Source organism: Leopardus geoffroyi, chromosome B1, assembly GCF_018350155.1.
Source record: "Leopardus geoffroyi isolate Oge1 chromosome B1, O.geoffroyi_Oge1_pat1.0, whole genome shotgun sequence".
NCBI classification, from domain to species: domain Eukaryota; kingdom Metazoa; phylum Chordata; class Mammalia; order Carnivora; family Felidae; genus Leopardus; species Leopardus geoffroyi.
In genome coordinates, this window is record NC_059327.1 from 204,011,340 (window position 1) to 204,037,468 (window position 26,129).

General features: G+C 49.2%; 1 protein-coding gene across 10 annotated transcripts in view; it reads right to left on the minus strand.

Moving 5' to 3' along the window:
* Positions 1 to 26,129, minus strand: part of FAM193A (family with sequence similarity 193 member A) — a 167,839-nt gene that overhangs the window by 13,779 nt on the left and 127,931 nt on the right. For all 10 annotated transcript variants that reach the window (XR_006711625.1, XR_006711626.1, XR_006711623.1 and 7 more), the window contains 7 exons: positions 24,835 to 25,086; positions 15,003 to 15,201; positions 13,809 to 14,081; positions 12,228 to 12,510; positions 10,912 to 11,095; positions 9,681 to 9,911; positions 6,485 to 7,316 (listed from right to left, as the gene is read on the minus strand). Coding sequence is in view for 6 of the 10 variants with exons in the window: in XM_045474779.1 (XP_045330735.1) it covers positions 6,485 to 7,316; positions 9,681 to 9,911; positions 10,912 to 11,095; positions 12,228 to 12,510; positions 13,809 to 14,081; positions 15,003 to 15,201; positions 24,835 to 25,086 (2,254 nt within the window). In the remaining 4 variants the exon portion in view is untranslated. The remainder of the gene's footprint in view (positions 1 to 6,484; positions 7,317 to 9,680; positions 9,912 to 10,911; positions 11,096 to 12,227; positions 12,511 to 13,808; positions 14,082 to 15,002; positions 15,202 to 24,834; positions 25,087 to 26,129) is intronic.

Consider the following 26,129-nt stretch of genomic DNA (forward strand, 5'->3'; position numbering starts at 1 on the left):
ACAGACACACCTCTTCCCCCATCACTGGGGCACTTCCACAGCAGCACAAGACATGGTTCCCCTGTGTAAGCAGCTAGCACCACTGACGACCTCTGCCACCAGGCAGAGCGCCCTCACATCCGTGAGCTCACAGAAACGGCAGGGAAGAGCTTCCCTGTCGGGACCTGCGTGACCACAGCCCCTCCTGCACAGACAGCCCCCTGCCCCTGCCGGACCCAGGCCCTCCTACTCTCAGCCTTCCTCCTCCGCAACTCCCCCAATCCCTCCTTCCACCTGGATACCGACACCACCAAACCTCCACCCCTGCCCCAGACGGCTTTCCTGAGTTCCACACTTATAAAGCTACCTCCTGCAAACACACGCCTTCGGGCGTCTGACCCCCAATACAGGCAACAGTGGGTCCCCATACTCTGCTGCAAGCCTGCTCCTTTCCTGACAGTGAGCCTCCCATCCCCCCTTGCCCATACGTCACACTCTCTAGGTGCTGGGCAAGCGCTCTGTGAAAAGTCAGGGACTCCCCCAACTCCATCCACTGCCACTGCTTCAGTGCTGGCCTTCACTAGCCGGCACAGTCACCCTCACAACACGCCCAGTCACAGCTGCCTGGCTTCCACGGCCCAGTCCATCCCTCCCCAGCCACAAAGACTACTCTGACCAGGGCTCTGTCTGGACATCGAGAAGACCTCACTCGTCTGGCTGCTGACTCAACTCGCTGACGCCCTGTTCAAGGCAACACCGACGTATGAGGAAGAGCAAGATGGGGCAGGAGGGTTTTTTTGTTTGTTTGTTTGTTTGTTTTGTTAAAGTAGGCTCCATGCCCAGTGCAGAGCCCAATAGGGGCTTGAACTCAGGACCCCGGAGGTCAAGACCTGAGCTGAGATCAAGAGTAGGAAGCTCAATCAACTGGGCCACCCAGGAGCCCCAGGGGTGTTTACAGATACAATGAAAGTGAAGTCTAAGGTAGGAACAATCTCTAATCAATAGTCATTCCATTAACAGTTCTAGAAGAGGAACGACTACAAAAGCAGACAGAGCAGGTACATCTGCTAGGAAAGCTGTCTTAATAAAGCAATTTCTTTTTTTCCTTTAAAAAAAAATGTTTATTTCATTTGAGAAAAATGTTTATTTCATTTGAGTGCAGCGCTCTCGCAAGCAGGGGGAGGGGCAGAGAGAGAGGAGAGAGAGAGAGACTCCCAAGCTCCGGTTAATAGCGCAGAGCCCGATGAGGGGCTTGATCTCCCAAACCATGAGATGGTGACCTGAGTCGAAATCAAGAGCTGAATGGTTAACCAACTGTGCCACCCAGGTATCCCAATAAAGCAAATTTCTTATATTCTTTTCTTCTGATTAGAACTAATAATCAGTATTGCGCATCTGGGTGTAAGGGAAAAAAGAGAACCATGACCAGTTCAGTACCACAAAGACATTTTTCATGACAAAGCTACATTAATCAGAGTGGAAAGTATGACCCAAGTATTTCGTATCCAGCCAGGCTGTCTGTTCATCATTAAGAGTGCAGGAAATGTTCTGCTTTGCCAAAGCTCAGAGAATTCTGTGCCCCTGACCCTTACTTGGGGACACGTGCCCAAGAGCAAGCTCCACCCAACCACAAGAGGGCTGGGAAAACCTCACAGGAGGACCAGCACAAGCACGGAATGTAATCAGCTGTGGACCTATGAGTACTGTGTGTCTGACACAGCGGAAATAACGCGGCTGAAACCGGGAAGAGAAGGGACTGCGAAACGGAAAGACTGGGATCGGCTCACAGACTGTTGCCCCAGCAATAAGTGGGTGTCAGAGCACTTCCCACGGAGCCAGCAGTGGAAGGAAAGCAAGGACGGGGCACTAGACGTGCAAGTGTGGAGGAATGCACTCAGACAAGACTGCCAAGTGTCGTGAGAACCAATGATTTTTTACAAATAAAAGCTAAGGAAACACATCACATAGAAAAAGAAACAGTAAGTATAAAATACACAGAGTAATTATAAACTGTAATCAGAGCCGACACAAAGCACACAGTAATAATACATGGGAATGGGCTTCAACTCACCTGTAGATAAGAGTTTCCATTTGGCTCACAAAGCAAGACTCAGATTTGTGCTACCTAAAATCAGAGAATGAGCTAACACTAAGTGACTCAGAAAGGGGTTAGCACAGAGGGGCCCCGCCAGGCGAATGGAGACAAAAAAAGGGCAACGATCACCATCTTAAATAAAGTAGAATCCAAGCCAAAAGCACAAAAACACAACAGAAGGATATTTTTCAGTACTAAAAACCACAATTCACTAAGAAGATATTGTAGTTAGCTATTATAGTCATATAATTATATATATAGTTATACAACATATATAGTTATTTATAGTGCACCAAATAACACAAACACCACCTCTATAAGGCAAAACTACAAGAAATACAACATAGAAACTCATTAATAATAAATAAGAAAAGACAGGTCAAGAGCACAAAAAACAAGTATGGGATACAGAAGACCTAACCCTTACTATAACTCATCGATACATGATGGGAGATACATATTCAATTTTCCCCATGATAACAGAAAAAATACACTTTTATCTGAAGTATATATGGAACAGTCACAAAAAAATACCTGTAAATTCCACAAAACAAAAATATTACAAACAACAAACTCTGATCACAATGCAGAAAACCTAGAAATTATTAAACATACAAAAACAATTCTCCCACCCAAAAACCTAAAAGTCACCTATTACACTACTAGTGAATGAGGGATAAAAACAAAGAAATTACTGAATTTCTTAAAAACAAACAAAAAACCAAAATGGAAACATTATCAGACTATGAAATATATTTAAAGGAATGATCAGAGAAAAATCTGAAGCACTTAATACTTTGATCAAGACAAATGGTGGAATGAAAACAAATGAACTCAATTCCCAAATCAAAAAGTTGGGAAATAATCAAGAAAATAAAGGAAAGCACAGGAAGAAAATAAAGATAAAAAGCAGAAATTCATGAAGTATTAGAACAACAGTAAACCTATTTAATAAATCAAGAGGCTGGTTAAAAAAAAAAAAAAAAAAAGAAAGGTAACAAAACAGACAAACTATTTTTTTTTAAATAGGCTCCACACCCAATATGGGACTTGAACTCAACGACCCTGACTGAGATCAAGAGTCACATGCTCTACCAACTGAGCCAGCCAGGCGTCCCCAAAATAGACAAACTATTAACTAATGAATGAAACAGAATGGGGAGAAAACATAAATAATGATGAGGAAAACAGCCATTGAAAATAAATTTTTAAAAATAAGGTACTTTGCACACATCTACGTAAATAAGTTGGAAAACCTAGCTGAAAAAATAATTTACTATGTGAATATAGTTTACTAAAATTAACCTCATTAGAAACAGCAATGCCAAATAAACTAATTTCCATTTATATCTTTCTCAGAAAAGAGACAAAATTATCAAGGACCTAGCCCATAAAAAAGCACCAGGCCCATGGGGCGCCTGGGTGGCGCAGTCGGTTAAGCGTCCGACTTCAGCCAGGTCACGATCTCGCGGTCTGTGAGTTCGAGCCCCGCGTCGGGCTCTGGGCTGATGGCTCGGAGCCTGGAGCCTGTTTCCGATTCTGTGTCTCCCTCTCTCTCTGCCCCTCCCCCGTTCATGCTGTGTCTCTCTCTGTCCCAAAAATAAATAAAACGTTGGAAAAAAAAAAAAAATTAAAAAAAAAAAAAAGCACCAGGCCCAAAGGGCTGCATAGGAGTTTTTCTCTCAGAACTTGAAAGCTTTGATAGTCTCAATGCAGGGTGAATTGTTCTAGAACACTGAAAATGAAAAACAAACAAGAAACCCTAATTTTTTACATTTCTTTATGAAATATGATACTAGTAGCCAAAGCTAATACAGGAAGCAGGAAAAAAAAAAGTTACAGACCTGTATCTCTTATCAATATTGGTATGAAAATGCTAACTAAAATCATAGCAAACAGAACCCAAAACTAAAGAATACAATACACTACAAGCAAGTGGGCTTCATTCCAGGAATCCAAGCCTGCTTCAATATTAGGAAACCTAATAATATAATAGGTATAAGAAGAAAAATCATATTTATGTCCACAGATTCCAGAAAATCTTTCACCAAATTCAACACCCATTCCTGATTAAAAAAAACCACTCCATAAAAGTAGGACTCATTGCATATTTTCTCAAAATGATAAGATATATAAACCTTACCCTAAAGCCAGAATCTGACTTAATGTGGAAACACCAGACATTTCTGTTAAGATTGAGAATGATACAATCAAACCCTGGGAGGGTAAGACTTGGGAAAGTTGGAATAAAGCTTTCTCTATTTGTATATATACGATAGAACAGTTGGAGAACCCTAGAGAATCAACAATAACACTCAAACAATAAAATGATTCAGTAAGACAGAAGACATAAAGTTAATATACAAAAATCAATAGCTTTTGTGTACACAAACAACCACTCAGAGCAGCACTATCCAACAGAAATATGATGTGAGCCACAAATATAATTTAAGATTTTCTGGTAGCCACAATAACAAAATTAAAAATAGGTAAAATTAATTTTAGTAACATACATTTCGTTCAATTAAAATATAGCCAAAAGACAATCATTTCCACCTGTAATCAGTACAAAAATTACATTGTTGTATTTTGTATTTATATTCATTCTTTTCATACAAGGCTTTCAAGATCCACTGTATGTTTGCACTACAACACCCTCCACTTGGAGCAGCCACATTCCCCGTGCTCAGTGGTGACGTGTGACTAGTGGCTAATGCACATAAAGCGCAGAGCGAGAAGACATAACGGTGAGGAGTCCCACAATGACATTGCAAACGAGGAAGATCGAATACGTAGTGAGCAAGAAACTCAATAAGCACTGAGGACAATCTACAAGAGAAATTTCAGAACATTCCTAAAAGCCACAAAAGTGGACTTGAACAAGTGGAGAAACACTCCTACATCTGGAAAGGGCAATCAATTCAGAGAGGCATCAATTCTCCCCTAATGAATAAATTTAATGCAACTCCAGTAAAGATACCAACAAAGCTTTTTTTATGGCCCCAGCACGCGGACACTGAAGTCCACACGGAAGCACAGAGAGGAATAAACAGCCAGGACAATGCTGGAAAACACCTATGAGGAGAGGCCTCACTGAAACACACAGGGCTCCCCAAATAACTAACTCAGTGTGGCAACAGCACACGACAAAGCAAAGCGGAAAAGAACAGATATTCCAGAGTAGAAATTTAGTGTGGCGCAAAGGAGATGTCCTGAATCACTGGGGCAGGATGAAATTTTTTTTTTTAACTAAAAAAAAAAAAAAAATTTTTAATGTTTATTTTTGAGAGACAGAGCGTGAGAGGGGGAGGGGCAGAGAGAGAGGGAGACACAGAATCCGAAGCAGCCTCCAGGCTCCGAGCTGTCAGCACAGAGCCCGACATGGGGCTCGAACCCACAAACCACGAGATCATGACCTGAGCCAAAGTCGGATGTTTAACTGGCTGAGCCACCAGGTGCCCCAGGACGAATTTTTAATCCCTGATGCTGGGCCAGCGGGCTAACCATTTAAAGAAAGAGCATATACTGGACCCAAGCCTCACAGGATACACAAGAACAAACTCCCATGTACCAGGCACTACATGAAAAAGGCGGAACCACACAAATGCTACAAGACACAGGCACACTCCTCTTCCACCTTTGTGCTAGAGGGACGCTTTCTGACTGTTATTTAAAATCCAGAGGCAACAGGAGATCAACGAACTGACTATATAAAAGTGACAGAGAACACTTCCGCAAGGCTGAAGACAACCTGTGAACTGGGAGCACGTACGTATCTGCAGTATGTAACACATTAAAAGGCTAGTAGCTCTAACGTGAAAAACTCTTATTAAACATGGAAACAAGAAGACCGAAAACCTAATTATAAAGTGAGAAAAAAATAAAGAATAGAAAATTCACAAAAAAGAGACAAACTGCTCTTAAAAACATGACCTCACCGTAATTAGAGAAAAACGGAAATGCAAACCACACTGACGGACCTTCTCAATGCTCCGTCTTCAGGAGTTAAGGCCTATATAATTAGGTCATGGTATTGTACTAGTGTTAATTTCTTAATTTTGATAACTGTGTTGTGGTTTTGTGAGAGAGTATCCTTGTTTCGAGGAAATACACAGTGAAGTATTTAAAGGTAAAGGGGCTTCATGTTTGAAATTTCTCTCCTTTGCTTCAGAAAAACAACAGAAGAGGGAAAAAGACAGACAAAGCCAATGTGGTAGCACACTGATCTTGGAGAATCAGAGTGTAGGGGAATTCTGTCCATCTATAATTATTTCAAACTAACAAGAGCAAACAATGGCCACTGTCTCTCACTGCAGTGACAAAGCCACAAGAAGCACAAGGCAGGAGGGACAAGGCAGCACCCTGGACAGGGGGCACCAGCCACACTCCCCCACCCCCCTCTGTATTTACCGATTGAGCTGCTGACTCTGTCTCCTTTCTTCTTCCTGTTTTTCTTGCTCTTGCCCTTGGGCTGAGGAGAGTCTGCGGGCACCAGCTTGCTGTCCTGAGGGTGCTCGCTGGGGGAGGCAGGCTCCTGGGGGGCCAGATTCAACCTTTCTTCCTTGACGTGGTTCAGCTGCTTTTTGTTATTGTTGTTACTGTTGACTTTCCTCTCCTCTCTTTTCTGCTCTGCCAGGGAAGTGAGGTCCAGGACTTTTGCCTTCGACTCAGTCTGGGGCCGGGGTCTGGGCTGGCTCTCGGAGGCCTTGGGGGGCTCGGCCGGCCTTCTTGCCGGCTCGCTGCTGGCCTTACTGGTCTGCTTGAGCTTTTGCTTGCCACTCCCCTCCTTGTGCTGATGCATGATGTCAAGGAGGAAAGACAGCGGCTCCTGCTGCTTCCCGCTGACCTCCTTCGGGAGGAGGAGCTTGGAGTCTCTGGCGTCCATGGGGTCGGTGGCGTCGCCATCGGCCCCCGGCCCCGGCCCAGGCTCTGAGTGGTCCCCGTGTCTGGAAGGGGAGTGAGGTGAGGTCTCTGGTTCTTCCATTTGCTCTAGTGAGCCATTGTGCATGTTTTCAGAGTTAGGTACAGACTCTGCTGCTGCCTGGAAGTTTCTAGCAAGGATGTCCAACTTGGGACAGTCTTTGCTTGGCCTCTCCTTCTTCTTCTTTTTCACAGCCCTCAGCTTCTGAAGCTCCTGAAGCCGCTGAAACTCCTCCTCCTCCTCCTGCCGCCGCTGCTCCTCCCGGAGGTGCAGGTGCTCCCGGGCCCGGGCCTCTGCTTCCAGGCGCGCCTTCTCTTCCAGCTGCCGTGGGGAAAGAGGCAACTTAAGACAACAGCAAGTGTTCTAAACATGAAGACGCACGCAAAACAACTAACTTTAAAACGAATTTATATCGTAAGAACATAAACTCCGAAAGGGGATATATAATAAGCCCAAAGCTTAAAACACACTCACCCCAAATTACTTTACTCTCTGGAATCATGAGATTTAATCTTTCTACCCAGGTATATACACTCATTACTTTACTGGAGGCGGTGGTGGTGGCGGGGGCCACTTAGCAAACAATTCCTTACGGCCTCTGAGCTTGTGGCTGGGCACTTCTATAAAACAGGTCAAGGCAGCTGCGGTGCCCCCGCCCTGTGCCGGCCTCCCGCTGGAGCGTGACGTCTGGATGAGAACCAGCCGCGCACACCGATCACATGGCGGTTTAACGGCCGTGCCCCTGCCACCACAGCTGGGCAAGTGCGCCTCTGCGGGCGAGGCCGTTGGATCCACATGTCAGAAATGCGCACTACACTGAAAAACCTGCAACTCCTTTTTCCCACCCTAGCAGATGAACAAAGGCCTCAACATATTTTCACCAGGGTCACAGAGCCAATGGCATGCTAATATATTCCATGTCACACGGCAAACAGACGTTGTCTATTTCTGCCCCCCAGCGTGGCGTCACGTTAATATTCATGCCTGGCGAAGACCGTGCTTCGCTGGTGAGACACAGTCCAGGAGCCTCGGCACAAACTCTTCCTTCTGCTCTGACAACAAACAGAAGCCGTGAAGAGCGAGAGGCGGGGCTCTCTGCATCCCTGGGCTCCAGTAACAAACTTTGGCAAACACATCTGCATTTAGAAGTCCTTCTGGGTTTACATGATTTTTCACATCTCAGTAGGCAATATCTTTAAGAGACAATTTACTTGTAATTGTGAGAAACTTAAACATAAAATCATGTTAAAAATTTGATGACAGATTTTTAAAAAAACTTAATTGGACAATTCAGGTAAAACTTATTTAAAATCCTGGTTCCACCTATTAACAGAGAAGCCTTGGACACGGCAAGCAGCCACAGGCAGCTCCCGGAGTGGCCCCTGTGGGTGCTACTTTGGACAGGTATCCCAGCGTCTAGGAGCAGGGCGCCCCCTACAGCAGGTCGGGGGGTAAATGTGCCACAAGACAGAACCTATAGGGAACTCAAAACCAGGTACACGGTGCCTTCAACAACCAGCCCGTCAGCCAGAGGCAAAGCAGGTCTGCGAGCCGCTCTGGAAGACGGGGTGCTGGGTACAGAGCACACGGGATGAGTGGGCCCTGGTGGAACACTCCTGGTGGGGAATACGTCTCACTGCCCTGCCCTAGTGGGGCTCGGCAGACCCCGGGCTCCTCGGGTGCAGAGCAGGCTTCTCCTCAGAGCCCCTCCACTCCACCTCGCCTGGGGCCGTGGAGCCCAACAGGGCTCCTGCTGGGTGGCCCACTTTGACACACGTGGGGGATGTCTCTACTCTGTCTCTGTGGGACCTCGCAGGTGCCTGGCCTCTTCCCGAAGCTGCCACCCCTCCTGCTGTCAGAGCCTGCGCCCTTCCAGGTTCCCTCTGCACAGCCCGGATCCATCCGCCACGGTCTGCCTCTGTAGGAGGCCGGAACCAGGATGGCCTTGGCGTGGGCCTGGCCCCAGGGCGCTGAGGCACACAGAAGGGCAGACGCGGCCCGTGCCCTCACTTGCGGCACTAAGAGGAAGTGCTAGCGGACAGTCTCTGCACGTTGTGTCCTCCGCTGGCCCAACCCGTCTAGTCACGGCAGACGCTTGCTTTCGAGACAGCCCATGCACACGCCCTGCAGTGAGGTGTCCAGGGCTGCCCGCGACGGCCCTCCATCCCACTCTTCCACCCGGGGCTCCGATGCCACGTGCCTGCCCTCTTCCGGGATGGCTCTGCCTGATCGTCATCTGCCAGCTGGGGGACGAGGAGCGAGGGGACGGGAGGAGCCCTCGGACTAGGTCCCAAGGATGTCGCTGTGCCAAGAGCCCTGTCCCAGCTGCATGTTGAAGTAACTTCTTTCCCCGCAGTCTCCCAAAGCCCACCGCGAACCCCCTCTGACTCCCAGCCAGGGGCTCCTTCCTCAACCTCCCTGGGAAGGAAGGCTCTTTCACAGACAGAGGTCGTGGGTCTGCTGCGGCGCCCCCGCTGGGCATAGGGACCCAAAGGCCTGCTTTAGATCCACTGACAAACCTGTGGCTTTAAAAAGGGGAAGCTGTGTCCTGAAAATACAACATAGGGCTTCTGCCCGGCTCCTGCCACGGACACAGAGACGGTCCGGGGCCCTTGTGGCAGCATGGTGGGCACGGGGCCCTGAGGCCCGCCCGCCGCCCCCGGCAGCACCTTGTGGCGCGCTCACCTTTCTCTGCTTGTGCCTGGCTCGCTTGGCGGCTCGGGTGCTGCTCACTGGCTTGGGCTCGGAGCTGTTTATGAACCGCAGAAGGTCCTCCACCCTGCGATGGTCAACCACACCCTCCCTCTCGGAGAGCTGGTCCGCTTTCTTAGGCTGTTCCTCTTTCCTCTTGGTCAGCCGCAAACGAAGCTTCTCCCTCATTTCTGCATAATTCCTACTTGTTGGTGCAGCCGGAGGCTAAGGCAATTAAACGAGAACATAACTCAATTAAGCTTCATGTTTTCATGACTCTGAGTACTGCCGATTCCAGCACATATCCCTAGAAGTAAACTTTTCCTTATTTGTCAGGTAATAAGCATTCGTTGTGAAAAATAAGATAAACAAATGGTGGCAAAAAGGAAAACCTACCACAGTTACCCCAAGACCAGTTCTAGCACAGACCCTGTCAACCTTCACATGTTCATGAAAAATACGGTAACGTAGGACCAACTATGTACACGAACAGGTACTTTTAAACTGAAAAAGGAAAAGGAACCCACACGTACGGGTTAATGTGCTTCTTACAGGATACAGTGATTATCTTTTCAAGTCAACAGTGTTTATACCATCTCGTCGTCCATTTGTAGTTTCTTGTGTAGCATCAAAAGGAAAAAAGAAAGCTGCCCTCAATCCCACTGCCAAAATTTCTTCCTGACACTAAACACACGTGTGCCCACTGAGCAAATGCAGACAGAACAAAAGTGGAAAAAGAGCAAAATACCAGTCGCTGCTTTTCCTCCCAGCCCCCCCCCCAAGGCACCACGGCTGACGCCTGCTTGTACAGACAGACCCTTCTGGAAGGAGGTGTACGTGTGTATGTGCATCAACATCCCCTGTATCCCGGCAACAGGAATCCCACGTGCACACCGTGCACAGTGAGCACCCCCACCACACGGCTGTGCACAGCCCAGACCCAACGGTTCCATGGCCAGCGGTTCAGTAGGCCCCTAGCTCTTCAATTGTTTTAAAACTCACAAACAGATGCCAAAATGCAGTAACCCTTAGAGCTACATCTCTGGGCAGGCATCTTCGTCACCTCTACTTAGGGTGAGTACAACCTACAGGGCGAGCCACGACTCCGGACCATCCCTCGGTTCTCCTCACACGGCGCCTGGGGCTCTACACACAGTGTGGCCGTGCCGCGCCGCTGCCCCAGGATGTGCCGGCCCCCCAGGAACTCGCCCCCGAGGACACTTACCCCGCCGTGCCCGAAGAACTCACAGTAGCAGCAGTCACAGTACTTGCCCTCCTTCTGGTTGGTGGAGGTCGAGGTGCTGGAGCTGTGCTCGGAGCAGCTGTCCTCGTCAGCGCTCTCGTCCCCGTCGTCTTGCTGCGGGTCATACACGCCGTTCTCACAGCGGTGCCCCTCGCAGTCGGGGTCACTGTGAAACCACACATAGGCGGTTACCAGCCACCAGCAGTATGGGGAGCAGGGTGCTGCCCGGACACGAGGAGCCACACAGGAAAGGTGGTGTGGGCAGGCACATAATCTTGGAGGGCACACTCAGTCTCTTTCTGCACTGTCCCTCCTGCCACCGCTTCATGGGGCGGACGGTGGAGGTTGTGTGGGGATGGCTTCACATAGGCAAATTCAAACACAACACAAATCATCTTTTTATTTTTTTTAAGTAGGCTTCCTGCCCAGCGCAGAGCCCAACTTGGGGCTTGAACTCACCACCCTGAGATCAAGACCCAAACTGAGATCAAGAGTCAGACGCTCAATTGACTGAGCCACCTAAGTGCTCCCCAAGTTGGGAGCCTTTTTTTTTTTTTTTTTTTTAAAACTGTTGTTTGGGGCGCCTGGGTGGCTCAGTCGGTTGAGCATCTGACTTCGGCTCAGGTCATGATCTCGCAGTCTGTGAGTTCGAGCCCCGCGTCAGGCTCTGTGCTGACATCTCAGAGCCTGGAACCTGCTTCGGATTCTGTGTCTCCCTCTCCTTCTGCTCCTCCTCCCCCCGCCCCCTTCTCTCAAAAATAAACATTAAGGGGCGCCTGGGTGGCGCAGTCGGTTAAGCGTCCGACTTCAGCCAGGTCACGATCTCGCGGTCCGTGAGTTCGAGCCCCGCGTCGGGCTCTGGGCTGATGGCTCAGAGCCTGGAGCCTGCTTCCGATTCTGTGTCTCCCTCTCTCTCTGACCCTCCCCCGTTCATGCTCTGTCTCTCTCTGTCTCAAAAATAAATAAAAAAACATTAAAAAAAAAAAAAAATTTTAAAAAAAATAAACATTAAAACAAAAAAAATTTTTTTTTAAAGCTGTTGTATCATTCTTCACTGAATGCATAACAACTTAAAAAACACCCAGGTCCCCCCGACCCCTCTCCCCCGTGAAGCAGCTGGTGGCTAGATGGTGGTCTGCGCACCGATCCCTGGTGGCCCCAGCTCTGAGGACTACAGATGCGACCAGTGTCCTCCCCTCGTCCCACGGCCTCTGCTGGGCACGCCCCTGTCCATCTTTCCCTGGCCGTTCAGCCGCACATGCCCAGGAACGGATCGCCGGGGCGGGCCCCAGGCTCACCTGCAGACGCTGGGGGGGGCGCTGAGGGAGCCGTCTGTGGTGGGGGGCGGGGGGGCTCCGGGAGCAGGACAGAAGCTCTTGCGCGTGTCCACAAACCCGGGGGACGTGGCCGCGGTGCTGGGGAAGGACGGGGCTGCGAGACTTGCGAGGTGAGGCGAGGAGGCAGGGGCGAGGGCGGCAGGGGCGAGGGCGGGGAGCGGCGCCAGGCCCGTGGGGCTGTTCCTCGGGGCGGCCGGCACCGCGTGTCTGTGGTCCTCCTTGCTGACGCCGTGGAACACCTCGCCTGCGTGTGGAGACGCAGAAGGGTCATCGAGGACGCTGCGCTAGGTTAGTTTCTGTTCACTAAACCTTTTCTCAACCTTTTCGTGTGAAGATGTTCGAAGCTCTATAGAGACTGTGAAGGCACAGTTACGAAGACACCCACATACCCCTCACCTGGATTCACCACACTGAACATGTTGTCACACGTGTGAGTGTTGAGCCACACACTTTTTTGGCTTAACACGTGGAGCCTGCGTGCACCCCTAAACACGTCAGCACAAGCCCTGGAGGACAGGACGCTTCGCTGTGTGACCACATCAAAGATACGCCGTCCATGTGACATTCTCACCCCGTCCCCCATGTCCCCCACCCAGCCTTTGTAGCTTTCCCCCAACCCAGCCCCTTGCCAACTTCTCCTCCTGCAACACTGCATCTTCTGAGTTGAGGACAGCTGCCCACCAGCATGGGCTTACGGTGTCACGTCAGAGTTAGCAGACATACTCCGGGCATGACGGATCCTTCCTGCGTGATCGCGCAAGAGGCCCCTAGCATCAGTCCGGGCCCTGACGGGGAGGTCACCTCTGACCAGTGTGCAGGGGGTGGTCTGCCGGATTCCTCCAGCGAGGGGCACTTGATATTCCCTTCGTGATCTGCCAGTCACCTGTGGCTGCTGCTCCCGGACGGTGGGGATACTGCATTCCCCAGGCGAATACCCGCTGTTTGTCACGACCACCGAGGGTGCTCACCTGGACTGACAGTCACCCCGAAGGCTGCACGGTGGCCTTCTCTGTCATGTCTATCATGGAGCAGCGGTGAGTGTGTCTGTCTGTCAAAGAGCTGCCTCGCCCTCCTCCCGGATGACTCCTGACTGTACGTGCTAAACTCTATCTCATTATTCTTTCTGATGCTAGCGAGGGCCCTGGGAGCCAGCTCCTACGTGCCTCTGACCTCTGCTTCCAGCTCCCCTCTGCTTGTGCTCACACCACAGCGTGGAGCCATCTAGGCAGCACGGGGGCTGGGCCGCAGCCCGGCCCGCAGCCCCACCAACGCCCTCTCCACCAGGCTTCTGCTTTTAAAGGACAAATTCCTTCCCATGCTCAGAAAGCAGTGACCCCTTCCTCTCTCACAACTACAGGAACAGAAAAGAAAGGCAAGACAGCGTGGCGAGGCCCCGGAGGAAGTTGCTGGGGCAGCAACATGCGAATCAGACTCGCAGGGAAGTGCCCTCTGCTTGCCAGCACTTTCCAGGGCTACCACCACCCCTGGGCCTCTGGCCATGCCAAGGAAAAGGCAATTACAGAGGCGCTGGGCGGGCCTTACCTAGGGAGGGAGGCCTCTTGGATGACACTTTGAACTGGCTGTTGCTTGACTGCACGGTGGTGGCTGTGCAGGATACGGAGGAGGTGGCGGACGACGTGGCCATCACGACTTTGTTCGCCTCCAGGAAGGCGTCTTGGAAATTGTATAAGCACTTCTGTTTGGCGGCACTTTTTTTCTCCTTGCTCTCCGACACGGTGGGCGCCTCGTCGCTGGGCGGAGGCGGGAGGGCTTCGGGTCTGGGTTCGGACAGCGCTGGCCCTAGCATGTCACCCCCTTCAGAGAAGAATGCGAGAATTAAGGCTCCTGAGGAACACATAACCAACACCTACGGGACGTCTGCCAACAGAACTCCTAGCACTGGGGCCGCTACAGAGGCTGGGGTCACACGGGGTGATGCTAGACAACGAGTTTTCATCTAGGAAAAAACGTATTGAGCACCTACTATGTGCCAATTCCTGTGCTAGGTGCTTTCCCAAAGCGGTTTTACTTAATGTCTTAAAGCTACGTTCTGAGCTTGGTGCTATCATTCCCACCCTAAAGATAGAGAAACTGAGGCTCAGAGAGGCTAAGCAACTTGCCCAAGGTCACACAGCTAGAAATCCTTTCCAAGCACAGATGTCAAGTCTAGCGTGCTTTTCTGAGCACATGCGGGGGCTGGGTGTGGGGCCACCAAGGGCTCTAACCACATGAAGACAGAGCTAAGGGTGCAGCCAGCCCCTCTTCGGGTGCACCTTTCCCTGCAACTGGAGTAACGGCTGCGGCTCAGCAGCTGAGCGCTGGGAGGAGGGAGCTGAGAGGGGACAGGCCCCGTGTAGGGTCAGTGTCCATACAGAAACAGAGAAAAGGAACGGAAGTCACAGCAGTCAAGTCGACGGTGGTGCTGCTGCAACACCCCTGTGCCCTGGGTTGAGGGCTACTTGTGACCACTGCTCGAGAACCGGAGGCCAAACACTGAAGCCTGGAGACGAGACGCTGGGCAGCGCTGGGGTGGCAGAGACCCCGCTGGTGTGCAGGGCCCCGGCTGGCGGCAGATGTGGGCGGCTGCAGCGGGACGGGGCCGAGGGGCCTCCCGCTAGCGACAAAGGCGGGGCCCGACTAGCCTAGGGCTTCTACTGGGGGACCGAGGCAACAGACGGCGATCCACCCGGCTCAGGTCATTTTACACCTTTAAGAAAGTTTTAACAAGTTCCTTACCAGAAATTGTATCTGGCAAGAAAGTGCCAGGATTCCAGTTCTTATCATTCATCACTTCTGATCCCCAAAGACTTATAAATTTAGAACTATTCCACTCTGGAGTATTCCCAAAACAGCTTGGATAAATATGGTCTTGAAGAGATGCATTGAATACCTGATGCTTATTTGTGTGATTCTGAACAGGTGCTGGCGGTAAAGCCTACAAAAAAAAATGTTCTAATCACATATCAAAATTAATATTCTGTTTTTACCTACGTAGTTAAACTACAAGCAGACAAACCATGACTGAAAACCCTCTGGGGACGCGCTCGCTGTGGGCAGGCGTCCCGGGCTGAACGCTTCTCGTGGAGCGCTTACTTGGTTGGCTGTCACGCCGTGCACGATCGGTCACATGTGAACCAGGCGTAGGTTTTAAAAGCAACTGGTGTCTCCGGGAATCTACCAAATAGACCTGAGACCACTCAGCAACGTACAGCACTCCTCCCTCGGCACCGTCTCCGCGGGGCTCGCTTGCGTACGAGCTGCTCCTGGGGCTCAGCCTCATCTGGCATTTCCAGGATCACTGCTAAAAAGCCAACTTTGGAATCACTAATGAAAAATGGTGAAAGTCTTAAAACTACTGGCTCACACCTGGGCGAAGTGCAGGCACGTCTGAGGAACTACGGATTTCACGTGAGCCCGGAAGCACGCCCAGGCCCTGCCGGGGCACAGAGGGCGGGTGGCTGGCTGCACACTCCCCTGGCTCCCCGCCCCCCCACACCCCTCCTCCTGCGCAGAGGCAGCCCCTGCATCTCCCACCCAGCCTCCTTCCAGTCCTTTCCCTCCCGGCAGCCAGAGTGAGCTTTTGAGAGCGAGGCACTCCCTTGCTGGGGACATGCCAATGTCTTCCCGCTGCTCTTAAGAGAAAATGGCAAGTCTGTAACATGGCCTGGCCTGGCCCTCCTGTTTACCAAGCCCCTGACACACAGGCCTTCCCTTGGCCCTCAAATCCAATCTCCTCCTTGACCCTGAGCTTTGCCTGTGCTGCACCCAGGTTCTAGAACATCCTAACCTCAGCTCACAAACTCGCTGACTTCCGTTCATCCTTTAGGCCTCAGCCTAAACATCCCTTCCTCCAACAACTCATCCCTACCTTTGCCCTCACCACCCAGCACCCAAGACCAAGGGGTGGGCCTTCCCAGGCAACACACCTAAAATCCAGCTTTCCCACTTAGAGCTTACTATGGCTATGACTCAAGACTTCCTTGTGGTCTGCTGGTTTAACTTCTGCCCTCCTTCAGGCGGGTCCCGGCCCTGCTGCCCCCGCACCTTGCTGGTGCCAGCACACAGCTTTCCCTCCCCAGGAGGTTGGACAAAGCCCTCAGGGCCTGACGAGGGCAGAGCTTAGGAGGGAATGGGGACAGCACAGGGACAGTCCACATCCACAGACAACCGCCCCACAGCAAGACAGGCTGCAGGAGCCAAAGCAGAGACGTGTCTGCATGGCCTCTGCCTGGAAGGGGAGAGGGCACCGCAGGGAGCAGTCAGTCAGGGTTCAAGAGATGAGGAGGCAGTGGCGGTAGAGACGGAGAGGAGGGGTTCTGGGGCCATCAGGACATTCGCTGCAGCTACCGGAGCAGGAGCCAGAGACCACAGTTCCCAGGAGGTGTGGTCAGTGACACAGCTGGTCGGAAACACCAGTCCTGTTCTCAGTCTTCGGGCTGCACAGCCTGATGGGTCTGGACGCCAGCTCTCCCTTTTACTAGCTGTGTGACCTCAGGCAAATTACTCAATCTTTTTGTGCTTTAGTTTTCTCATCTGTAATCTGGAAATACCTACCTCCGAGGGTTGTGGTAAGAATTAAACTGGACAGTGGGTGCTGCTGTGCAGCACACAGATGGCTGAGGTGGACGGTCACCACTTTGTGAGACTGGTCCTTAGACACAGAGCAACCCCACCCTGCCCCCGGCCACGCCGCCCACCCTGGGTACCAAGAGGAAGTGGGCATCACGCTGCTCAGGTGGCTCAGCACACTCATCGGCCTGGAACAGGCTCAGGGAGGTGGAGGAGCAGGGTGGGGAAGGAGTGGACCCTCGGGCTGTCGAACGGGAAGAAACAGGTCTGGATGCCCAGGACCAAGGCAGGAGCCTAATCTAGCTGTTCTGTCAGGGGAGTCCCACGGGCAAAGAGTGAGGAGACCGAGAAAGCCGTACTTCTACATACCCCAGTTTTCACAAAGTCGTGATAAACTAAGAGCTGCTTTGCTGAGGAGGAATCGATGGGAAGGAAGTTTCTCAGTTTCGAAGACCTTCTGCTAAGGGGCAGAGAGCCCGACAGGTGGAAGCCAGCTGGCTCCGCAGGCGGCACGGCTGCTTTGAGAAGGCCTGGCGGGCAGCTCTGCACAGCCACAGCACGTCCGGGCCCCGAAGCTCCTCGCTACTTCCCGAGACCCTCCTGACCCACGGCTGAGAGCAGACAGACTTCCCCTCGAGGGAGCCTGGCTGAGAGCCTCGCTGCTGCCCGCCTGTGTCCAGAGAGCTCATGCTCACCCTTCCAAACCCTAGCCAGCCTCCCCTCCTCTGCAAAACCACCCCACGGGCTCAGTCAGCAGCCCTCCCTCTCCAGGGTGACCTTCCTACTCTGCATGTACAATCCCTGGTAAGGTGTGCCATGGCATTCCGAGGTTTGGATTTGATGCTGTCTTTGTCTTTAGCCTCGGGGATCCTGAAAAACAGGGGCCATGGCTCACCTGTTTCTGTTTTGCTAGCATGTAGCACAGGGCCTGGCACATACCGGATGTTCAATAAAGGCTGAACAGAGTTTAATTTCGAAGGAACGGGAACACAACTATAAAGCTGAAATAACTGAAAACTTCAATTCAATTCAATTCACACACTTCTTCAGAAGCCCATTTACTCAGAACAGGAAGTCCAGGTGTAGAGACCAAGGGAGCAGGTGGTCCCCACAAACGAGCTGCGTTTATGGGAATGCTCTCCCACAAGACAGCTAAGCCTCAACAGATGTGGGTTTCCTTTAGGACAAAAACCGGCTTCTGTCAACTAGACGGACTGCGGGGCCAAGTACAACTGCCCGCTCAGGTACACCAGTGATTTAAGCATAAAATTAGTCTCTCAACATGTGGATAATGCTGTTGAATTACAACACTGATTTATTTCGCTCTTTGTACAAATCCACACGGCTTCAATTAACAGAAGTTTTTCAACTGTTCTCCACTTTGACACAAAAGTGATTTACAGAAAAGTAACATTTTTTCTTTTAATTGAGAGCTCTGACAAACACACATGACAGATGCCTTCTAAACACCTTCCGGGTTTCTGCGGGAGCCAGGAGACCCAGCCGTACTGCACACCAACCCACCTCCAACCCAGATTCCGTCAACATGGCTGCTGAACACAACTAGCCAACAGCGCAAAAGACCGAGTCTGTGCACCCACGCGTGAGAGCAGCTGCCAACACTAAGCACTCAAACAGAAAGGGATTCCAGTTACACCCCAGTGAGCGGGAAGCGGGATGAGTGACTATTGTTTCTTCTTACTATGGTTCTTCAACATTCCTGCCAGAGACAGTAAAGAGGCCAAATCACCACCTTTGTTTCGGTCTTGCTATTTCTCAGGCCAGAAGAATTGAATACAGCCTCTGAAACAAAATACAGATAAAAAATCACAGGGGCGCCTGGGTGGCTCAGTCGGTTGGGTGTCCGACTTCGGCTCAGGTCATGATCTCACGGTTTGTGGGTTCGAGCCCCACATAGGGCTCTGTGCTGACAGCTCAGAGCCTGGAGCCTGCTTCGGATTCTGTGTCTCCCTCTCTGCCCCTCCCCTGCTCATTCTCTGTCTCTCAGTAATAAATAAACGTTAAAAAAAAATTTTTTTTTAATCACTGTAGGACCCCCAGTGGCAATCTGTTTCTGTCCCTGTGTTCCATACAGCTTTTTTCTTCCTCAAATTCCAACCTGACCTCAGACCTGCTCCATGTCTGGTTTCATCGCTTTTGCAGTGGTTGTGCTGAAGTAACCCAGTGAGGGAGGGGACAGATGTACAGGGCCCAGAGCCACACGGGAGCCACCTTGCCAGGCTCCACTCATACTGAACTCACTGAGGGCCAGGATATGGTGACCATTTCTGACTATTCCTCACGCTCCCAGTGAGACTTCAAGACCTCGCTCTATCTCCATTACTAGGCCCTTTCCTAGCGCAATGTCTGTTTCAGAACTCCGTTTCCAGATGGAAACTATGCAACATTTAGAGCTGGAAGCCTTGGGCTTCTTCTGAGCCCAGCTCTGCGGTCATGGCCCTCTGCTCCTGGGCCATGGAGGCCAGCAGGCCGGGCCTGCTCTGTGAAGGAGCAGGGGGTGCAGCCTGCCAGGTCACAGACATTCTTCTCTGAGAGGCTGTGTGGTCCCCCTCTGCTCGCACTGTGTCCAGTAAGGGGGACATGACACTCTAGCTCCCAGAAAAATGGCACCAAACACCTTTGTAACAAGGTGCTCAGCCACAGAGAAATCAAGGGGGAATCACAGAGTGAAAACGTGTGGGGACGGGATGGCTTCCTTGAGGGCACATGCACCGTCGTCACGGTGACGGGAGACAGGTCTGTGGTCCCTCGGGAGGCAGGAGAGCTGGAGACTGCCAGGAGGAGTTCAAGGGTCCCAGGGGTCTTCCCCTACTTAGGGCCTTGCTCTTCTCACCGAGTAAGTTGAACGAAACATGACCCCACAAAAAAAAATCACTATACATATAGGAAACAACACATCCACAGGAGCAACCAAACACCCAGATTTAGATCCTCAAGGTTTCATTCAAACACAGAACTACGTGTAAAATGCTTAAAGAAAGAAAAGATGAAAGAAAACATGATCAAGGAACAAGAGAACATAAAAAGTTGCTAACGTATTTTAAAAATAAATTAACGAGGGGCGCCTGGGTGGCTCAGTCGGTTGAGCGTCTGGACTTCGGCTCAGGTCATGATCTCGCAGCTCATGAGTTCGAGCCCCACATCGGGCTCTATGCTGACAGCCTGGAGCCTGGAGCCTGCTTCAGATTCTGTGTCTCCCTCGCTCTCTGCCCCTTCCCCACTCACATTCTGTCTCTGTCTCTCTCAAAAATAAATAAACATTAAAAAATTTTTTTTAATAAATAAATAAACTAATGAAAGCTTACAAATCAGAACCACAGATGGAATTAATACGTCAAACTGAAGCGGCAGGTTAGACACACCAGAGAGTCACATAACTGGAAGGCGGATGCAAAAGGGGTTCTTGGGACAGACTGGGGCGGACGCACAAAGCAGGGCGGCAGGCCAGGGGCAGACGAGGGACATAGAAGATGAAAGGGTTGGTCATCATCAGACAGGGATTTAAAATGACTAATGTGGTGAAGGCTTGAGTGGAAAAAGCACACAACATGCGAGAACAAACGGGTAACGTGAGCAGTGAGAAGGAAACTGCAGAAGAATAGAACAAGCCAGGCACAAAGACAGTGCAAGAGAAATGAAGAACGCTTCTGATGAAGTGATCATCAGTGGACGGGACGCGGCCAAGTAAAGAGTCAGTGACCTTCCAGATCTGTCAATAGAAACTTCTCAAACTGAAATGCAAAAAGAAACAAGAATCAAAAAAAACCCAAACCAAAAAAACCACCGCCACCACCGACCAAAACCAGAGCAACACATCCAAGAACTGTGGGACAATTTCAAAAGATATAACAAACAGGAACTAGAATACCAGAAGAAGGCAGATAAAAGACACAAGGAATACCTGAAGGAATAATGGCTGAGAACGTTCCAAGAGTAACAAAAGACAATGAACCACAGATCCAGGATGCTCAGAGAACACCAAACAGAAAAAAACACACCCCCAAATCTACACCTAGGCATTTTATATTATCAAACTGAAGGAAACCAAAGACAAAAAGAAAACCTTGAAAGCAGCCTGGGGAAAGGGAGGGGAGGAGTGGGGAAAGGAAGGAAAGAGGAGGGGAAGGGAGAAGACAGGGGGAGGGATCCCTGCACCTCTAAGAATAAGGAAGAGAATTAAAGAGGACATCTCATCAGAAACCATGCAAGGGAAAAGTAGAGTGAAATTTGCTTAAAGCGTTGAAAGAAAAACCCCCGCCAACCTAGAATTCTGATTCCAACGAAATTATCCTTGAAAAGGGAAGGAGACATAAAGACCTCCTCAGACAAACAAAAACTGAGGGGACGCATCGCCAGCAGAGGCGCCCTACAAGGCGCCTGCAAGGAACCTTGTAAGATTTTCTTCAGGCAGCAGGAAAATGATATAGGTCAGAAACCTGCATAAGGAAGGGAACGGGGAAGAAATAAATGTAAGTGAGATAAACTTATTTTGCATCATTCATTGATCTAAAAGGTAACTTTGCTGAAGCATTAGCAATAACAATGCACTGGGTGATTAACAAACAGATAAGTGAAAACAATACAGCACTGTCACAAGGGATGGGAGGGAAGGGCTGGGAACACTCTATGAAAAGGTACCTATATTAACACGAAGCAGAGCAGTTCTTTGAAGGAGGACTTAGATGAGGTAAAATGTATATTCTAATACAACTGCCAATTTTTTAAAAAAGTATCATCGGTATGCTAAAGAGAAGAGCTAAACTAGAATCAAAAAATTAAAAGTGGAGAAGGCAAAAAAGAAGCCTCTGGTAATGAACAGAGAATCGGAAAATGGTTACTCTTAACCCAAAACATCAAAAATCACTTTAAACGTGGCTAGTCTAAATACACCAATGAAATGACAGAAACTGTATTCAGAGTCTATTAAAAGACAAGACCCATCTACGTGTGTCTGCAAGAAACCTACTGGAAGTATAAAGACCGCTTTAAGTTAGAAGTAAGAAAGGGAGAAAGAGACGCCCTGCTAATGTAAATGAAAAACTGGAGGAGCTGTGCTAATTTCAGACAGGTCAGCCCTCAGAGCAAGGAAGATTCTCAGGGATAAAGTAGGGCAGTACATAATGATACAGAAGGGCTAATCCCCCCAGAACACGTAACAATCCTGAACATGTGAGCACCTAACAACACAGCGCCCAGCTACGCAAGACAAAAACCGACAGGACTGCAGGAGGAAGAGGAGAACCCGCCTGCCCGTAGTCGGGAGGCTCTGACACCCACCCCTCTGTCAGGAGCGGGCAGATCCAGCAGCAGGTCAGGAAGGACATCGTTGGACTCAACAGCACCATCAGTCAACGGCACCTAACGGATGTCTGTAGCCGACTTCACCCACCAACTGCAGAACATGCAAACTCTCAAGGCCACACTCACCAAGACAGCCCACATTCTGGGCCACAAAGCACACTTCAACAAATTCGAGAGAGTAAAAGTCATACGATGTCTGCTCTCAGACCACAAGGGAATTAAAGCAGAAATCAGTACCAAAAAGAAGGCTGCGAAATCCGCAAATATTTGCAAATGAAACTCCCGGTCATATAGTTTTAATTTTTGTCTAGAATTTCATTACTGCCTTTTCCTCCTGCAACTACATTTAACTTTGAAATGACTTCGATCTCAGCATATAAGATACATGTATCACTGGCACAAAGACATTTGAAAACCAGAAACAATCTTCAAGTTTTCCTAAGTTCAAACAAATAAACTTTCTACACTACTCATCCCAAGCGTTTTAGGTACTAAATATTTACCCACAATGGCCACAGTATGAATTAAAAGAATTACAACTATAATGACACGAAGGCTTAATGGTGACGGATGCCACTTTACCAGAGTAAAGATCCCTAAAGGCCCCACGAACACAAACAGGGAAGCAGAAGAGCTCCGTGAGCACAGCCGCCCTCCTCCACGTTCAGTGCCCACCTCTGCCTCCCAATGACACGGGGACATCCTCTGAACACGCTCTTGCTCTGATGTAACTGAACAAGTGTGTGAATTCTCTAGAAGGGGCTTCTACCAACTCCTATGGGGTTGTGAACACGTTATGCATTAGCTACACGTGTATTCACAGTATTCGCTGAAGTCAAACTAACTCAAGTAATACAAACAAATTTTGGAAGACCTTGTAAGTGACAACGCTAGCTTGTTAGAGAAACAAACGTCTTTTTATCAGCTACAATTGAAGTATTTTACCAAATGCATCTCATTTTTCTAAATAAAAATGGCATCCAGTTAATGTATTTTACATGCATCACTGAACAGTCTTGACATTCATAGCACAGTGACTGAAATGAAGCTTAACAGCTCGTCCTCTGTATTTGCCCTTCTACCTATGAATCCTTCATCACGTCTATCTACTAGATTAAAATTGAAAAGGTATTAGATAAATAGATTTTATATACAGATGATGCTCCCCCAAAATATTTTTCTTCTCTTTTACCATTTTAGGGACTACTTATAATGCTGTGAGAAAAGGCCAAAAGTTAGGGGGAAAAATATCCGTTTTTAACTGGAGTGTCCCAGCAGCCTCTGGGGAATAATCAGCTTCACTGCACTCTATTTCTAGGGGTGGTTCCTAGGGACTAGACAGCAGTTCTATCCAGGGAAAAACAGAGTGGATAGCTTCCCCACCTCATATATCCAACTAGAGAGAAAGAGGCTATGTAGACTAGGCAACTGTGAAAACAGGCTGGCTTTGAATATACACCTGAAAATGCTATTTCAAATCATTTTACTAATAAAGCCATCATTCAATGTCAAACTGAGAGAGATCCAATCGAACAAAATTTAAGCATAAACCTGGGTAGTTACCAATTACTTATCACAACAAAACGTAACAAACTGATTCTACTTTACTCTGAATCAGTGGTTGTCACTCTCCTACCCGTGCCCCTCCCCAGAAAACAAAGCCCACTGGTGGGCTACACACACCCCACTTCACGGCAGACGCCCTTGCAGGGAGAAAATGTGTGTGCGGTTTGAAAAAGCCCCTTCCACCCTGCGTTCTCCTCCCTTCTCCCAGTTAAGAATCACGGTTTTAAATCATAAGTCTGTAGTTTGGGGAAAATTTTATTTTTGATTAAAACTAATCTTGAACCAGAATAACTGATAGAAAAGGAAACCAAAAATCAGAATTTAGAAGAGTCAATAAAGCTAAGTTCAAAATAGCTAAGGAGGCAAAGCTATCTAAGGTACAAAGAATGAAACCAACCTAAGAATTTCTCTGCAAAGCCTAAGCTACTCAAATAGAAGCATGGTGTTCTCTGAGAAGAAATACATGAAAATCGAACTTCTTCTAGATGCCCACTCTTTCTCTGAACAAGCTTGCAGCACAGCCAGTTTCTGGGATGCCCTTTCCCGTGTGCCCGCCAGCCACCCCTCAACAACCACCTGACGCTGGGACTTCTTCCTGTAGTGCGCTCAGGATTCCTCCTTAAGTCTGTGTATTTCGACAAGTCCTTAATTTTTGCACATAGAGAGCGTAATCATTTCAGATAATGGAGAGCCCCGCTAGGGTCAGAAGACTCATGCGTACTCAGTATTTTACCCATACAATGTTAGGAAAAAGAGCCAGGGCCCAGGGCGCCGTAAGTAAAGAACTGAACTATGTCTTGGTGAGAGGAGCTATCTGTGCAGGCACCCAAGGATAACTCGTTATGCCAACATCACCTGGGAAACTCTTTACATTCTAGTTAGTTCTGAAGGAATACATCACGACTTTTGTGATTGTTCTTACAACCGTGAACATTCAAAATTCTGAGAGCTTAAGAGATTACGATAAAAGAAGACATTTGCAGACCTCCCATCAGCAGTAGACATGGTCCTATACAAGTTGACAATTTATGACTTTTGTTTGTTAAACTATGCACTTCTTGCAAAGACCTTAGTGACAGGGGAGCTTCAGGCCCTCTCTGCCTTGACTTACCTTACTGTGTGTGAAGGGGGGCGCTGTATACAAGGTGGGGTGGATGAGAGGGCGGGGCAGGTGTGGGACTGCGTGCAAAGGCACATGTCCGTGGATGTGGGGGTAAAGATGCAGAGCAGGGTGTGTGGGCTTCTCTGGGCTCATGAACTGATGGCCAGGAGGAAGAGCGCCAGCTGTCATTGCTGATGCTGTCAGTCCAGAGGCTTCTTGTTTACAAACATGACATTCACAAGTGTTTGGAGTTTGTTCAGCCTGAAAGGAAAGACAAAAAAAAAAAAAGTACTCAGTTATTTAGCGAAACAAAGAAGGGACAAATTAAAAAGTCACATTCTGCTGAGCAGCTACACAGCCAAAACAAAGATGGCAGGGCTCATCTGATACCTCAAGTCACCCAGGGCCCTCCTTGTAAAGTACAGAGGGGACCCCATGAGCCCAGGATGCAGGAAACCTGAGGAGAGAAGAGATGCACACCTCACTCCCCAGCCGGGCGTCTGCTGAGGTGGCACCCGCACCAGTGTGCTCCTGTGCCTGTCCGCGAAGGGACAAGGGGACTGGCAAGGGTGGCAGAGTACAGAGGGGGGCTGGGGCCGGGGACGACAGAGCACTGGTACTGGGCTCCACGGGGCTCACACTGCTAAGACGTGGTTACATGGAGATTCTGTGAAGGCACCAGAGACAGGACTCAGCTGAGGGAAGAGAGGCAGTCGGTGGCTTCTCTCCCTCGAAACAAGGTAAAACTGAACACAATTGTCAAAGCAACCATCTGAGGATCTGAAAGTCAACCAAAGGGAAAAAGCAAATTGAGAAGCATTTATTCATGCCAATCTACTAGAATGTCAGGTAAGAGCAGTGGGAGTCTAGCCCTCTTGCCTGAGGTACTTCCCGTTGCCAACAGCCCTTAAAAATAAACTTAAAAAACCCCAAAAAAACAAAAACAAAGAATCAACAGCAGAATTAAAATGGAATACTAAAATTTTTGTCTGATACAAAAGAGGAACAGAGGAACAAAACATATGAGACCTAGAGAAACAGACAGCAAATGGCAGCTGTTCACAGCACCAATCATGACATTAACCATAAACAAAGCACTCCAGACCAAACGCAGGATCGATGGACAAGATGCAAATACAAGACCCAACTAAAAGATTCAAAGACAAATCTTACATTCTAAGACATGAAAAAATATATAACGTGCACACACAGTAATTCTAAGACAGCTGGAATGACTCTTCATGTCATATGAAATGGTCTTTAAGAGAAGAAATGCTAGTGGAGAATCAACTCATAATGACAAA